The 14,877-nt window shown below is 62.3% G+C and overlaps 1 protein-coding gene across 1 annotated transcript; it reads left to right on the top strand.

Moving 5' to 3' along the window:
- Nucleotides 1-6,748: 6,748 nt before the first annotated feature.
- GC (GC vitamin D binding protein) lies at nt 6,749-12,356 on the top strand. The gene is made up of 13 exons (XM_075150410.1): nt 6,749-6,857; nt 8,390-8,459; nt 8,901-9,033; nt 9,127-9,338; nt 9,772-9,904; nt 10,049-10,143; nt 10,451-10,580; nt 10,730-10,932; nt 11,152-11,284; nt 11,393-11,490; nt 11,749-11,881; nt 11,977-12,039; nt 12,180-12,356. The coding sequence occupies exons 1-12, from the start codon at nt 6,749-6,751 to the stop codon at nt 12,028-12,030; spliced, it is 1,503 nt and encodes a 500-aa protein (XP_075006511.1). The 3' UTR covers nt 12,031-12,039; nt 12,180-12,356.
- The last annotated feature ends 2,521 nt before the right edge of the window (nt 12,357-14,877 follow it).

Raw genomic sequence — 14,877 nt, 5'->3', positions numbered from 1 at the left:
CAAATCAGTCTGCTTTCAAAACACAGGACTTGGTTTCTGGCTTTCAGCTGCAAAACATGGGACTTGGTCTCGGTTTCTGAGCCTGGTTTCAAACTTGCAGGACTTGGTCTCCACTTGTGAGCCCTAAGCTGGCCAAATGAGCCTGGTTTCAAGACCCCAAAACGCAGGACTTGACTTGGTCTCCGTTTCTGAGCCCAAACACACAGGACTTGGTCTCCACTTCGGAGTGGAGGCCTTGTTTCAAGCCCCCAAAACACAGGACTTGATCTCTGAAGCCCCCCAAACGCAGAACTTGGTCTCTCTTTGTGAGCCCAAGAACTGGTGTAGTGACACGGATTTCAAGCCCCCAAAATTCAGGACTTGGTCTCTGTTGCTGAGCCCAACACGCAGGACTTGGTCTCTGTTTGAGGCCCCCCAAATGCAGGACTTGGTCTCTCTGAGCCCTAAACTGGCCCCATGAGCCTGGTTTCAAGCCCCCAAAAACCCCAGGACTTGGTTTCTGGCTTTGAGCTGCAAAACGTGGGACTTGGTGTCTGTTTCTGAGCTCTGAACCTGGCCCAATGAGCCTGGTCTCAAGCCCTCAACACGCAGGACTTGGTCTCTGTTCGAAGCCCCCCGAACACAGCACTGTTAGTCTCTCTTTCTGAGCCCAAAAACTGGCTTAGTGACCCCCTTCGTCATAGTTTCAGGACTCCAAAACATAGGATTTAGTCTCTAAGCTCTAAACCTGGCCAAACGGGCCTTGTTTTGAGCCCCCAAACCACAGCACTTATCCTCTCTTTGTGAGCCCCAAAACTGACCACGAGTCTGGTCTCGAGCCCCCAAATGCAGGACTTGGTCTCTCTGAGCCCTAAACTGGCCCCATGAGCCTGGTTCCAAGCCCAAAACCCAGGACGCAGCTTCTGGCTTTGTGCTGCAGAAGGCAGGACTTGGTCTCCGTGCCGGAGCTCTGAGCCCGGTGTCAAGCCCTGAACTCGCAGGAGCTGCTCTCCGTTCCCCAGACCTGAACGCGTCTCCCCAGCGGTTGGAGCCCCAAAACCGGGCCCCGGGCCCAGCTCCGAGCCTGCGGGGCCGGGGCTCCGTCCCGGCCCGGGAACGCGGAACTCGCCCTCTGCCCCGAGCCCCAGCCCCGGTTCCCGAGCCCCGCGGGCGGGGCCGGGCCTGGGAGCCCCGGCGGCGCTGGGGAAGGGGCAGGGGGCCCGGCGGGGCGGCTGGGGCGGGGGCGCCGGGCTCCGGCCCTCACGGCTTTATTCCCCGGCGCCCCGCGCCCCCGGCAGCCCCGGGACGCTCCAGCAGAGCCGCCCCGGGCCGGGCCGCCGCCCGCACCCACCGCACCGGGGCCGACGCCGGCGCCGTCGCGCCCCGCCCGCCTGGCCCCGCCCTCCACCCCGCTCCTTTTATAGACATCGCACCGCCCGCCGGGCACCGCCCGCTCCTTTTATAGGCATCGCCGGGGCCGCCCCGGGTCCCGCCGCCCGCCCGCCCCGCTCCCCGGGTCCCGCTGCCCGCTCGTCCCCCGGCCCGGGGCGTCACCGGCGTCCCTGCAGCGCCACAACCCCCCCGGCTGGCTGCAGGCGGTGACGAGACCTCGGGTATGGGGGGGCAGGAGGGGCCGCAGGGTCAGCGGCAGCCGAGGGGGAAATCGGGGAAATAAACCCGCCGCCACCAGCGGCAGCTCACGGCGACACCGCGGGGGGGGCTGCGGTCCCCAACGGCTTTACCCACCTCTCAGCACGTGTGAGGGACAGGAGTGAGACTACGTCACATCTATGGCGTCATTTTTGACATCCATAGCTCAGGTCTAGAAGAGAGGTGGAAGTAAAGAGGGGCGGGAAGCGAGGCGTGACGCTTTCCCTTACCCAGCAACCCAAATGCAACCCAGGAAACACAAGGAGGTGCCCAGGGGCCTCGGGAGGCTCAAACCATTCCAGGTCGCTCAGGACATCAGTGTTTGCCCCACGACCACCACCCAGCCCCACCCGTTCGGTGTCAGAAATCAGCCTTCCGCGCAAGCCCGGCCCTCCCACCCCCGCGAGGGGCCCACGCAGGGGAGGAGAGGCCACGGCAGCCGCTTGGGTCGCTGTCCCCGTCCTCGCTTCTCCTTCTCCGTGCTCGTAGGGCAAAACACACGAAGCACGGGCCGGGGGGGAAATGCAGAGTCCAACAAAAGAGCAAAACTGGTTTTTACATCGGTTTCGATCGGGACTGCTCAGTTCCTCCCACTTAAACCGGGCTGTAGCACTTAGGGGCGGCCTAGGAGGGGCTTCTCTCTGCGCCGCACGGCCCCGGGACTTCCCATGGGCACGGCCCACACCAGCTTCCCGGGAACAACCCCTTCACCCCGCTTCAGCCTGGGGTGGCGAGACCAATCCCACCGGAGCAGCCGCTGGGGAGGGAGAGGCTCGGACCCCGGCAAGCCCTGAGCCGCAGCCCTGAGCGGGACCACAAACCCCCAGCTACGCACGTGTGGGAGGGTCCTGGTGGAAGGGGCTGTGGGGGTTTCTCTGCTGGGACCCCCCTCTGGGAGCCCCAGAGCCCCTCGCCGGCCGGCTGTGCCCCCCCAGGCTCCCCCAGCACCCAGGCGAGCAAACCGCAGCACCCCGAGATCCCGGCCGTGTTCTGCTCAGGAGGGGGCTCTGCCGGCGCCGGCTGTGGAGCGGCTGCTGGTGAGAACCAGCGCCTTGCCGAGCCCGGCGTCTGCCCAACCCGGGGAACGGCGGGCCCCCCGCAGGGCCTGCCCCGCCGCCGGCTGCGGGGCCGCTCCCGGCAGGGACAGACCCCGGGGCTCGGCTCCAGCACCCCGCGGGGGAAACGAGGGCCGCTCCCCCTCGTTCTTTATCGCTCTTCAGTCGGGTTTTAAACCCACCCGAGCGCGTGGCAGCGCTGGGACCCCCGCAGGGATGAGGGGGTGACACTGACACGGACCGGGGAAATAAAATAAACCCCCAGGCTCCCCCCACTGCCCAGGCTGGGCAGGGGGGTCGCAGGGGCTTCTCCCCCCTTGAGCCCTTTGTGCCCCAAACCCCCGCACCCAGCTTCTGTTCCCAGACGGAGCCGCACGCCCCTCGGCTTTCCAGGGAAAGCCCACGTGCGATCGCCCGCAGGCCAACAGCGCGGGGGTGACCCCCGCGTACCGCCGGGTGCGTCCCGCTGCGTGATGGCAGGCACCGCGCGGCTCCCGGCGGCTCCCACGCCGGGGCTGAAGCCCTCCCGGGGGCTGGGGCTGCTCCCCCAGGCAGGTCCCTGGCAGGGAAACCCTCCCGCGGCTTCCCGGAGGAGCTGGGCTCCAGCCACCGGCTGCGGCACCGGCACCAACCCCGGGAACGCGACACAAGCTTTATTCAACACAACGCCATTGCGGAGAGCCCCGAGCAGCAGAACCGGGGACAAACCCGACCCACGCAGCCGGCCGGGTCAGCGGCACCGCGAACGGCTGCCCCCGGCCCGGCAGCCCCGGCTCCAGCCCGGCCCCGGCCCAGCCCGGGCTCCGAACAGCCGCCGCCGGCCACGGGCGCAGACGCGGCCACCGGCTCTCCGTCCCACCCCCCAGGGCAGCCCCGCGCAGCGCCGCGTCCCCTGCGCCAGCCTCCCCAGCCCAGCCACCCGCTCGCCCCAGTCGGCTCTTCTGCTTCCCAGGCGGCTTCAGGCAGCCCCAGAGCGAGGGAGCAGCGGGAGCTCCCAGCCCCCGGCCGCAGCTCCCGCGCACCCCGGGGGGCTCAGCAGCCCCCGGCTCCCTCCCTGCACCCGCCACCCCATCCCTTCCCCCCCGCCGCCAGCCGAGCCCACCCCAGGTGCGGGTCCTTTCTCATCGGCCAGGGAGTGCCCACAGCTGTGGGGCGGCCCCAGCTGCTGCTGCCTGGGAGCGAGACAGAAAAAAAGAAGGGGAAAAAAGAAAAAAAAGGGGAAAAAGACAGGAAAAAAGAAAGGGAAAAAAGGAAAAAGGAAAACACACGCAGAAAAAAACAGATAAAAAAAGAAAAAAGAAAAAACGGGAAAAAAGAAAAAACAGAAAAAAGATTAAAAAAGAGAAAAAAAGAAGATAGAAAAGAAAACAACAGAAAAGAAAAAGAGAAAAAAGAAAAAGAATAAAATAAAGCACAAAAATAGAAAGTAGAAGTGCAAAAGAAGCGAAATGAAGGGCAGACCCACCCCGTGGGCACTGGTGGAGGGGAAAAAGCCGGTGAAGCTGTAAAACTGACCCTGCAAAGCCCCCGCCTTAAAAAAAAAAAAAACCAAAACCACAAACAAACAAACAAAAACCCCAAAAAACCCCAAACCCCAAAAAACCAACCATGCCAAAAAATAAAAAGAACCCAAAAAAAACAGAGAGAAGCAGTGGGGCACAAGGCACCCCCTCGGCTCGCGCCGCCCCCTCCCCGTGCCAGGGCTGCGAGGGGCAGCCATGGAGACGTCTCTCCCCCCGGGTGCCCGCGGCAGTGCTGGGGGCCGGGGAGCAGGAGGGGGCCCCCCAAACCCCAGCAGCCGGGGCTGAGCCCCGAGCAGGCTCCGGAGAGCCACCCCCATGTGGGGAGAGCCTGAAAATCGACCCCGAGAGGCTGCTGCATTGGACGCTGCTGATCCGCCGGTGTTTAACACCCTGGGGTGGGGTTCGTCCATGCTGCCCATGCTCAGGGGATGGTTTCTTGGGGAAGGAGACCCAGAGGCACGGGCCGGCACCCACACCGGCCGTCAGGACCCAGCCTGGCGTCTCATTAATTATTACGCCTGACGAGGGCTGTTGTGCAAGCGGTTCGAAGGGACGGGAGGGCAGCCCAAACCTCCCTCCAAAATCCTGCCCTCGTCGCTGCGTGGGCACGACCTGAGGTGCCGCGGAGCGGGACGGGAGGCAGGACCACCTTCCTGGCAAATATACGGCATTTCATTGCATTAAGTAGGGGTTTATGTCTACGCTTGGGTATTTTCTGACCTGTTCCTCAATCTCGCTTGGATTTCCCCTTCTCTAATTCTTCATTAACTTTGCCTGCCGAAAAGATGAGACTGGAGAGAGGGGAAATCTTGTACATGGGGCGTCTTATATACACACCTTACATATGCATATCTCCTGTAACTGGGCATCGTATAGACACACCTTACAGAAGCATCCGAGCACCGGTGAGCGCACCCCCACCTTCTTGTGTTACAGAGAAGCACCTTGCAGAACCCAAATCCGGCGGGATTCGGGCACAGCGGGATGGCAGAGGCAGCTGCCCATCCCAGAGGGGCCGAATCTGGGGGGGCAGAGGCAGGAGGCCGCCCCGTGCCCGGGGGAGGAGGGCCGGCTGGTTTCAGCCCAGCACACCGCCAGTTTTCACCATTTTTCCCATCCCGCTCCGCCGGCTGATGAGCTCTTCAGCATCCTCCTGGTTTGCAGCGATGTTACGAGCGATTATCTTCCACCTGGTTTAACCGACACCCGCGTTTTTGTTGAAAATAGGCTGAATAGGTGATTCGACAGCGCGCTGCTGGGAAATTGCAGCTTGACTCATACAGGGCAGTCACAAAAGAGACTGAGTGTCTGGGTTTATACCCGAGCATCCACGCTATTCCAAGGTTTCTGCTTTTATTATTCCCCAGATCTAAAAACGTTGTCCCTGCACTGAAGAGCATCTCAGCTGGCACATTCACCTCGGGGGGGCTGCTCGTCGGGGAAAGCACCTTTAGTCCCAGCAAAAGCAAGAAAACCCACTTCCCTGCCCTTCTGGATGTGTGCGCGGTCGCAGTCATCTCTGGTTTAACCCAGAGCCACCTCTAGACCACAACTGGTGCAGGACTGTCCCACGGAACAAGCCCGCTGCTGCAAGGTGTGGAGGGTGGCCCAAGACTAGCAGCAAGCGGCTGCCCCAAACAGCCGCAGAACTCTCTGTACCCTTGCCTAGAAAAAGGGATATTCACGATTCGGTTGCTTAGTCGTGACCCAGCTCTTAAAAAGCCCCAGGGCGGCATCGGTCTGTCCGCCTACGTGAAGCCACCCGAGAGGAGCCAGTTGCTTCAGCAAACACCGCTAACCCGGGGAGGTATTTATTTTGCAGCAGCGATGCCCGCCGTCTGCCTTCCCAAGGCTGAATAAATAAGCTGCTGCTGACCCCTCTTTCCCTGAGCGCCAGCCCGGCACCCCGCCAGTGCCAGGGACGGCACTCGCCGCCCCTTCTGCTGCAGCTGCCGGGGGGCTCCGGGGCTCCGCCGCCAGCCCGAGGAGGGGAAAAAGCAGTGCCCGCTCTCAGAAAGCAGCAAACCTTCGGGCACGTGCCTGCGTGACACCCGGCCGTCGGTCATTTCGGGTGGGAGCCACCCTGACCCAGCGCCGGTGCGGCATGGTCACGGCGGAGCAGGGCGCTGCACCGGGTCACGGTCGCCTCGCAGAGCAGATGACCCCACCTAATCACCTGCCCGGCAGAGACTGGGATGCTTCACCCCAAAAGCGGTGCCTCCTTCCTCGCATGGGGCTGGGGGGACCATTTCTCAGCCCCCCCGCTCGTGGCTTTGCACTCGCGGGATGCACGGGACACTTTCCCTGGCGCGTCTCCTCTTGTCGTTCACGTTGCACCCCTCATCCATGGCGGGCAGGAAGACCCCGCCTGAGGTCCCCCAGCAACGCATCCCCGGTTTGCCGAGTTAATGATTAAAACCCAGTTTTGGAGGCGCTGGCACCCAGGCTGTGGCCGGCAGGCCGAGGATGCCCACCCTCTGCCCCGCCGCCGGGATTGATCATTCACCCGGCAATGGGCACCACCTCCGTATAAATGCCGGGATGGGTTTCCCAGCGCCGCTTTTTGGCAAGAGGAGGGAAACCAGCCCCGACATGAAGGCAGCTCTCGCTCTGCTGCTGCTTTTCGCCGCCGCACGTGCCGAGCACCGAGGTAAGGGCATTTATCACGCGCCTGGGGCTTTGCTCTCCCCCGGGGATGAGGGGTACGAGGCTGGGGTCCGTCAGCTCTGGCGGTTTTCGGTGGCCTCCCCTCTCCCCAGCCCACTGCCGAATCGCTGGGCAGGAATCAGGGGAAGGCGTGGGATGATGTTTCGGTGCCCGGGATGCCCCTTTGGGGTGAGGCTGGAGGAGCGGGGAGAGGAGGAGGCTGGGCTGGGGTCGGGGGCGGAGGGAGGAGGAGAGGACAGTGTCGCAGGGCCTGGCTTCTTCCCTTTGCAAGGGGAAGTGAGATTCTCTGACCCCCTTCACAAGCACCATTTCACTGTAAACCCCCCCTCGGATGGAAGCGATGCAGGGAATCATCCACCTGCCAAAAATCCCCTCGAAACTTGCTTCTCCCATACCGCTTTATGGAAATGAAAAGAAAAGCAACAGGTTGGCACTTACAGCAGGACCGACAGCCGCTGTTCCTGCGAGGAAAGAGAATTGTCTTTTCCCACGGCTTCCCCTTTTTCCCGGTGCTACCAGCCTTGCAAAAGCCCCCTCACCCTTTCTCTCCCACCGAAGCAACGTGACCTTCAGCGTGACGGCACATAACCCCTCGCTTCTGGGGAGATGACCCCGCTCCGCACTGTAATACCAGTAAATACTGGTATCAGTATTTACCCTGCCGGTACCAAAGTCTAACTGATGTGGTCTGTAGCAAAAATCGATAGCATTTTTCCAGGGATGAGAGAGTCGCCAGGATGTCTTCACTGCTGGTTGCTCCTGACCTCCATGGCCCTGTCTCCAGAGCTCCCAGCCCTTACGGTCTCCAAACCCTGCCAGAAAAACCGACACCCCGCGTTTCAAACGCACGGAAATGTCCATGTGGACAAGGGGCGAACGCACCTGACGTTTCACCTCCAGCTCTGCCAGCTCCGGGGGGGGGATTTCCCCCTGCCCCTTGCCGTGGCTGCGGCGCTGGAGCGGCAGCCTGGGTACCAGAGGTGCTTCTCCAGGACCGGCAGCACAGCAGCAGCCTTTGCTGGGCTGCAGCACCGTGCCGGCGCCTCCCCGGGGACTACCACCAAGCCTGACCTGAGAAAAGAAGCAACTGTGTGGAAAAAAAAAAAAAACAATCACGCAAGAGCCCCGCAGCCTTTGGGCCGTGTTTTGTGCTGGCGTAGCACCCCTCATTCCCACGCCGCCGCTGCTGCCGGGGAGGGAAGCGGAAAGAAAGAGCAAAAAACGGGGTCACGTGGGAACAGGCTGTACCCCAAATGATAATTTTCCCTAGCAAAAAGCAGAGGACCCGAGTTATTTTCTGTAGGAGACGTGATTAAGAAGAGCCATGCTGCTTTGGGGTTTTTTTCCCGCAAGGAGAAAGGTTGCTGGAAACGAGCTCCGTTCCGCCCGAAGGGAAGGGCGGGGGGGGGGTGCTGCTGGGGAGAGCAAAGCCGGTGTTTTCCCAAACCAGGCTGCACGCGAGCGAGCCAAGGCACAAATCCCGCTCACAAATCCTCCTTTTTTCTGCGCTTTCAGGTAAAGCTTATGTCCGGGACAAAGTCTGCCAGGAGTTCAGGACCCTGGGGAAGGAGGACTTCCGAACCCTGTAGGTACCTCCTGCCGCACTGGCCCTCCCAGGACACTCAGCACCTAAGCCAAGACCCCAAAAAATGAAACAAGAAAAATCTTAGAAAGGGGAAGATTTATTCACTCCCTGCAAATGAGGACTCCGATGGCTTTTAACAGGAGAAAAGTTTGCTGCTTTGTTCGACTCCTCAAAACCAATTAGGTGCCTAAATATTTAAGAATTCCGACAGAGCTGGCGCACGATCCCCTGGCAAGGCGGGGGACCCGCTCTCTGAGACCGCTCCGGGTCTTTCCCCGCTGTTTTCCAAGGAATACGCTGCTATTTCTTGCAGCGCCAAGCTGCTCCTCTCCCTGACGGTGTTAAACCCCGTTTTGGCAGAATGACGCTGCAATGTGATTTTTTGTTTTAAGAGGGAGAAACATGCCGCCAGCTCATCCTCTCCTTGCTCCCTGCTCCCAGGACCATTATTGCCAACAGCAGGAAATTCTCCAACGCCACCTTCGAGGAGATCAGCCACCTCGTCCGCGAAATTGTCTCCTTGGCCGAAACCTGCTGCGCCGAAGATGCCGACCCCTCCTGCTACGATGCCGGGGTGAGGCTGACCGAAACCGGGCGATGGACCCCAAAACCGGGGGTGGGGGGGACGGGATGGCCCCCGGCACGTAACCTCCTCTCCCTCCCGCAGTCCTCAGCTCTGTCGGCCAAATCCTGCGGCAGGGACTCGCCCTTCCCGGCCCACCCCGGCACGGCCGGCTGCTGCGCCCAGGAGGGGCTGGAGCAGAAGCTGTGCCTGGCCGCCCTGCGGCACCCACCCCAGCAGCTGCCCCGCTACCTCCAGCCCTCCAACGAAGAGCTCTGCCAGGCCTTCAAGAAGGACCCCAAGGACTTTGCAGACAGGTAAAGCCGGGCTGGGGACGGCACTCGGTCTCGCCGATAACGCCCGGTTGAGCCCAGGTGCGTGCTGGTGCCAGCCGACGTCCAGGTGCCCACCGAGCAAACCTCTCGGGTCTCGGCCCTCTGCCATCGCCGCTGCGGCTCTTGGTGGCCGTGGGGCTACCAGTGCGTCAGAGTAAAAGGTGTCCTGCATTTGCACAGGCCCCGGGAACAGGGTTGTTACCAACAGGGTGAGGGGTGCCATCGCCTGTGCGAGTGGCTGGAGCGGGGCCACCAGCCCGCTCCATGGCTTGGTGCAATACGCCGGCAGCACGGGGTGGTACCTGGAGAGGGCTCCCATCCCCGGGCAGCCCTAACGCCCCAAAAACCTCACATCTCCCGCACCCGAGCACCCCATCCCGCGGCACCGGCTCTCCTCAGCCCGCCTCTGCCGCAGGTTTCTGCACGAGTATGCCAGCAGCTACGGCCAGGCGCCCCTGCCCATGCTCCTGGGCTCCACCAGGACCTTCCTCTCCATGGTCTCCACCTGCTGCATCTCCCCCGCGCCCACCGCCTGCTTCCTGAAGGAGGTGAGGCCCTTCGGACCGCCGGGCTCGGCCCCATCCTCGCTCCCCCGGGAGCTGGGTGAGCACCGTGCCCATGGCCCGAGGAGAGGTGGCTGGGAAAGGCTTGCATTTCCCTTTGAGGACACCTCCATCTTCTTTTTGTGGCAGAAACTGGAAAGGAAGACCCTCTCCCTCCTCACCCTGATGTCAAACCAGGTTTGCTCCCGCTTCATGGCGTACGGGAAGGACAAAGTCACCTTCAGGTAAAAGAGGGAAATGGCCTCTTCTCTCCTTGAACACGGGTCAGGCCGGGAGCGCGTGCCTATTTCAAGCTGCGGATCCTGTTCGCAGGCAGCGTTCACAAGGACAAATTCTAATTAAGATGTAGAAGCAAGCGCGCCGTAGCACCCCGTGGAAACGCTCTGCATAGCGGAGGCGCAGAGCGAGCCCCGCGGCTCCCCCTCGTCGCCCTCCCGCACCTCTATGCGGCAGAACCCCTGCTTGGAGCTGTTAATAGGGGAGGGGGGAGCTGAGCTCCCTAAGCCCCTCGTTCGCCTTGTGCCTACCCAGCTACCTCGCCTCGCTTGCTCAGAAGGTGCCCGGTGCCTCCTTCGAGGACCTCTTCCCCCTGGCAGAAGACGCTGCCGAGGTGTTTTCCCAGTGCTGCGACTCGGTGGCCGAGGACTGCATGCAGAAGAAGGTAGGGGAGCCAGAAGCCCACCCCAAAACCACCTCGCGAGCCACAGCAGGGGCTTGGGGAGTGAAGCGCACCACGGTGAGGGGGTCGGTAGCCTCCCCAGCCCCGGCAGGGTGCCCAGCCCCGCACACCCTCTGCTCCCCTCTTGGCAGTTGTCGGAGCACACGGCCAAAGCCTGCGGCGCGCTCTCGGCCCAAGACCGAAGGTTTGCCTACTGCTGCAAGGGGAAAAACCTCATGCAAAACTACTTCTGCATCTTGGTCTTGCCACCGGCGCCCGCCCCCAAACTGCCCGAGGCGCAGAAGCCGACGAACGAGCAAGTGTGCGGCGAGGAGGGGGCTCACCACGCCAAGAGGTGAGCGGTACCCGCGGCTGCCGAGCTGCTGACCCTTCCTTCTCCCCTCGTCTTCGTTACACGGTTTGATTGTTGTTAGGATAACGGGGGGAGCGTCCTCTCTTCCCTCAGGGGGGTCGCCCCCAGGGGTTGCACAAAGATGCGAAAAGCAGCCCCCATCCCACGCTGAGCAGCACCGGGAAGAAAAACTCAGGCGGCGACTCGTTTTCCCCGCTCCAGGTACCTGTTTGAGCTGGTGCGGAGGCACACCAGCGTCCCCGACGCCTTCCTCGGCAAGCTGTACGACACCTCCGAAAAAGTCCGGGGGGAATGCTGCTCTGCCGAGGACGCCTCCGCCTGCCTGGACAGCAAGGTGAGCGGCGGGGACGGCTCCGTTGGCTCACCCTGCCCTCCCCCCGGGTCCCCCAAACCCCCGCAGAGGCTTTTCCCAGCGTGGTTACAGCCACCCTCTGCCTCCCAGCGCCAGCGGATGGGAGAGGAGCTGCCCCCCTTGCTGGAAAAGGCCAACCAGCTCTGTGGGCAGTACACCGAGTTAAACTTCCTCGACTTCAAGAAGAGGTAAGCCTTTGCTCCCCCCCAAACCTGGATCAGCGGATGCAATCAAAATTTGGCCAAAGTTTTGAGGATGCAGGAATGGAGCCGGTGGTTTTAAGCCTAAATAGCAGCAAAACACGGGGAAGCACGTAACGCATCCCTCGCGGGGCATCCAGCCCTGCTCCCGCTGCCTTCCACGCGTGTTTTCCCTCCCCGAAAATGCCCTACGGGTATTGAACGCCCCCGGGTCCCCGCTAAAACCCGCCGGTCCCCACGCCGCAGGCTGCGGGAGAGCTTGATGCAGACGATGCCAGAGGCCAGCCCCGAGCTGCTGGGGCGGCTGGTGGAGCAGCGAGCCAACTTCGCCTCCACCTGCTGCCCCCCCAACGCGCCCCCCCTCTACTGCGCCTCCAAGGTAAGGCCGTGGCCCCCCACCGCCCCGCGCCGTGCTGGCGGGCAGCCCCCCCGGCCCCGGGGCTGCCCCTCGGCTCCTTCCCCCCCCTTTTGCAGGTGAGCTCGGAGCTGGGAGAGGCGTGCGATGGGGGCTCCTGCCTGCTGGGCTAGTGCCCGCAGGTGAGCGGCTGGGGCGGGGGGCTGGCACGCCGCCATCGGGGACCGCTTCTCCGGTCCTGCACGGATGGAGGGGGGAGGGACGGGGCTGGGGAAAGGGATCACGGCCATGCGGCCAGGGCTGAGCTCTGCGGGGCACGCAGGGAAGCGGGACGTCGAAAGGGAGCACGAGGGAACTGGGCTGGAGGACGCCCGGCACACGGCTGCTTTTCTTTGCACCGGGAGAGGAAGGTGCCGCCGAGCCCGCGGCTCCCTGCCGCCCGCCGGCAGCACCACCGATGTATTCCTGCAGCCGCAATAAAGACTTAAAAAAGCACCGTGGCTGCTGCTGGAAAGGTTTTCTGCACCCCCGGGGTGGTGGGGAGGGCTGGGAAGGGGCACGGCTTGGCTCTGCAGGCAGGAGGAGGAGGAGGAGGAGGTCCCAGCTCTAGTCCTGGCAGCTAACGGGCTAAAAAATTAAGGAAGAACACTGAAAACACTCGCCACGTGCCCCCGAAGATGGCTCTCTGTGGGTATTTGGATATCCAGCTAGCTGGAGGCACTAGCCCATCACCTGAGATGGGGCCTCTGGGCACCCCCGCAGCCCCAGCGTCCCCTCTCCGTACCCCAATCCCCGCTCCCTGCCGTGTGGGACCCCCAGCCTCCCCGCCTGCCTGCCGAGCGGAGCCCTGCCAAGCACCGGCTGAGTTCTGGGGGGGCCGCAGGCGAAGCGGCCCCGGGTCGGGAGGCAGGAGGGTCGCAAATCCAGCCGGGAAAACGATGGGAAAATCCCCCAAGCCCAAATTTGGCAGTTTTGATCTAACTATATCTAACTGTACCAAGGAAAGCAGATAACGAGAGCTCGGCGCGCAGAGCTGTGCCGTGCAAAGACAAACCAGCAAATTAAAACAGCCCGCGCTGTGGCAAGGAAACAGGGAGGAGCTGAAGGGATGCTCAAAGGAAAGCAATAAATGAAATAAAGGGATACAAAAGGAGCAATGGCCTTCCCAACAGGGCAGAGGGACTCCATCCGAAAAGGCAAAACTCTGCAAGGGGCAGAGGATTAATGGGCAGAATCGGGGAAATGAATTTAAAGCTCATTAAGGCCCCAGAGTAATTACTTTGCGGACAGCCTTAGCAGTCAAGAGTTGCCACGCTCGCCAGTTTTAAGCAAAACCAAGAAGAAACCCCCATTCACGCTGGCTCCTCTCGGTACCGGAGAGCATCCGTAGCCGCCAGGTCTCCGCTGGGTTTCCCCGCGATGGGAGCGATGAGGTGGATTTGGCTGGCGCGGGGCGGGACGCACGGAGCCCGCGGCGGGGACAGGCGGCAACGCCGCGCCTGGCCCTGCCCGGCTCCCAGCCCCCGGGGAGCAGCAGCAGCAGCTTGGGGGGGCGAGACATTATTATTTTGGGGGGACAGAACTAGAAAGAAAGGCTACCTTGCTTTTTTTTGTGCAAGGCGCGTGTTACTGGGCGAGACAAACGCCCTTTCGCTGCATCAGCATCCAGGTGGGGCCGCGGCTCTCGCAGCCGGGCGCGTACGGCCGTTACCACCAGCCTGGGACTGGCCCCCGTCGCGCGGCAGCAGCAAAACCGCCGACGCTGAGACACCGGTTCCGCCCACCCCCCCACCGGTTACACCGTGCTTTTGGTGTTTATTTTCCAAAATAATTAACAGTTGGTTTTCCCCCCTTCTGTTGGGGTGAGAGACCCACAGGTGGCACTGCCGGCAAATTCTCTCACCCCGGTACCCCGGCGTGTACGGAGCTGCGGTGCCGTTTCAGCTCCCCACGCCGGGTGGTGCCCAAGGCAGCAGCTCCGGGCTCCAGCCCCGGTCACCACCGCGTGTTCGGGTGCTGGCCGGGCAGAGGGTCCATCCCACCGCCCCCCTCAAGGCCGTTTAGTCTCTGTCTGGCACAAGGTGTTAGCGACCGGCCCGAGCTTTCGCTCCCTCCCAGCGTCACGTCTGCTGGAGTCCGTCCAATTCAGGATGCACGTGGCAAGGGCCCAGCGACCTTCTGGGTTTCCGAGAAAAATTGGAGAAATACAATTAAGCAAGCCAAGAACATCTCCTCTGCTGTGCGCGTGTTTCTAGGAAATGTGCTGATAGATGTAAAAAAAAAAGAAAATAAACCAGCAGTGCTTATTATCATTGCAGCCTTCCGGGCGAGAAGTGCGCACTGCGATACCCCATGGGTATTTCCTAACGCCGAAAGCCTGGGCACGCTGGAGAGAGCAGAAAGCCAAGGCCGGGCTCTCTCCGAGCAGCCTGCATCACTCACCCCTTCACACCCGGAGCGCAAAACTTCTGGCAAGGGGTTTGCTCTACACATTTTCGGGAGCAGGCGTCACTTGCTGCTGGGGCGTCCCATCCTCTTGGCTACCAGGGGCTTAAAAACCCTGCAGGCCTGCTGGCCCTCAGCAGGTGAAGCCCAAGGGCGTAAGGGCGTTTAGCTGGTCCCTATTCCCTCGCCTGCAAACGCACCCGTCCGAGCCCCGCAGCCCCGACCCGGGGGTCTCCCTCCGCCCGACGGCGGCCGTGGGGCTGCTGAACCCACCGTGCTGACGGGAATCGGGGGGACGCCCGGCAACGCCACGCAGGGACAGCGAAGCTAAAAAAGAAAAAGCAACCCGGGGCATCTCCTGGGACATGAGCAGCCTCAGCAGGCACAGATGTCCCATCCCTGGGCTGGCCGGCCGAAACCCACCCACGGTTGATGCATTTGGACTCTAAAAGCACGTGAGAAAATGCCGCCTGCCTTGGCAGGAGGCTTTGGGCAGCCACGCGCGTGCTCTGCCCGCTGTGGGTATTCACCGAGCGTGTTTATTAGCACTGGTGCTTGGGCTCCCCTTAGCTTCA

Source organism: Calonectris borealis, chromosome 4 (assembly GCF_964195595.1).
Source record: "Calonectris borealis chromosome 4, bCalBor7.hap1.2, whole genome shotgun sequence".
Lineage (NCBI taxonomy): Eukaryota > Metazoa > Chordata > Aves > Procellariiformes > Procellariidae > Calonectris > Calonectris borealis.
The sequence above is the reverse complement of the archived record's forward strand: the minus strand, read 5'-3'. Positions and strand labels throughout refer to the sequence as shown.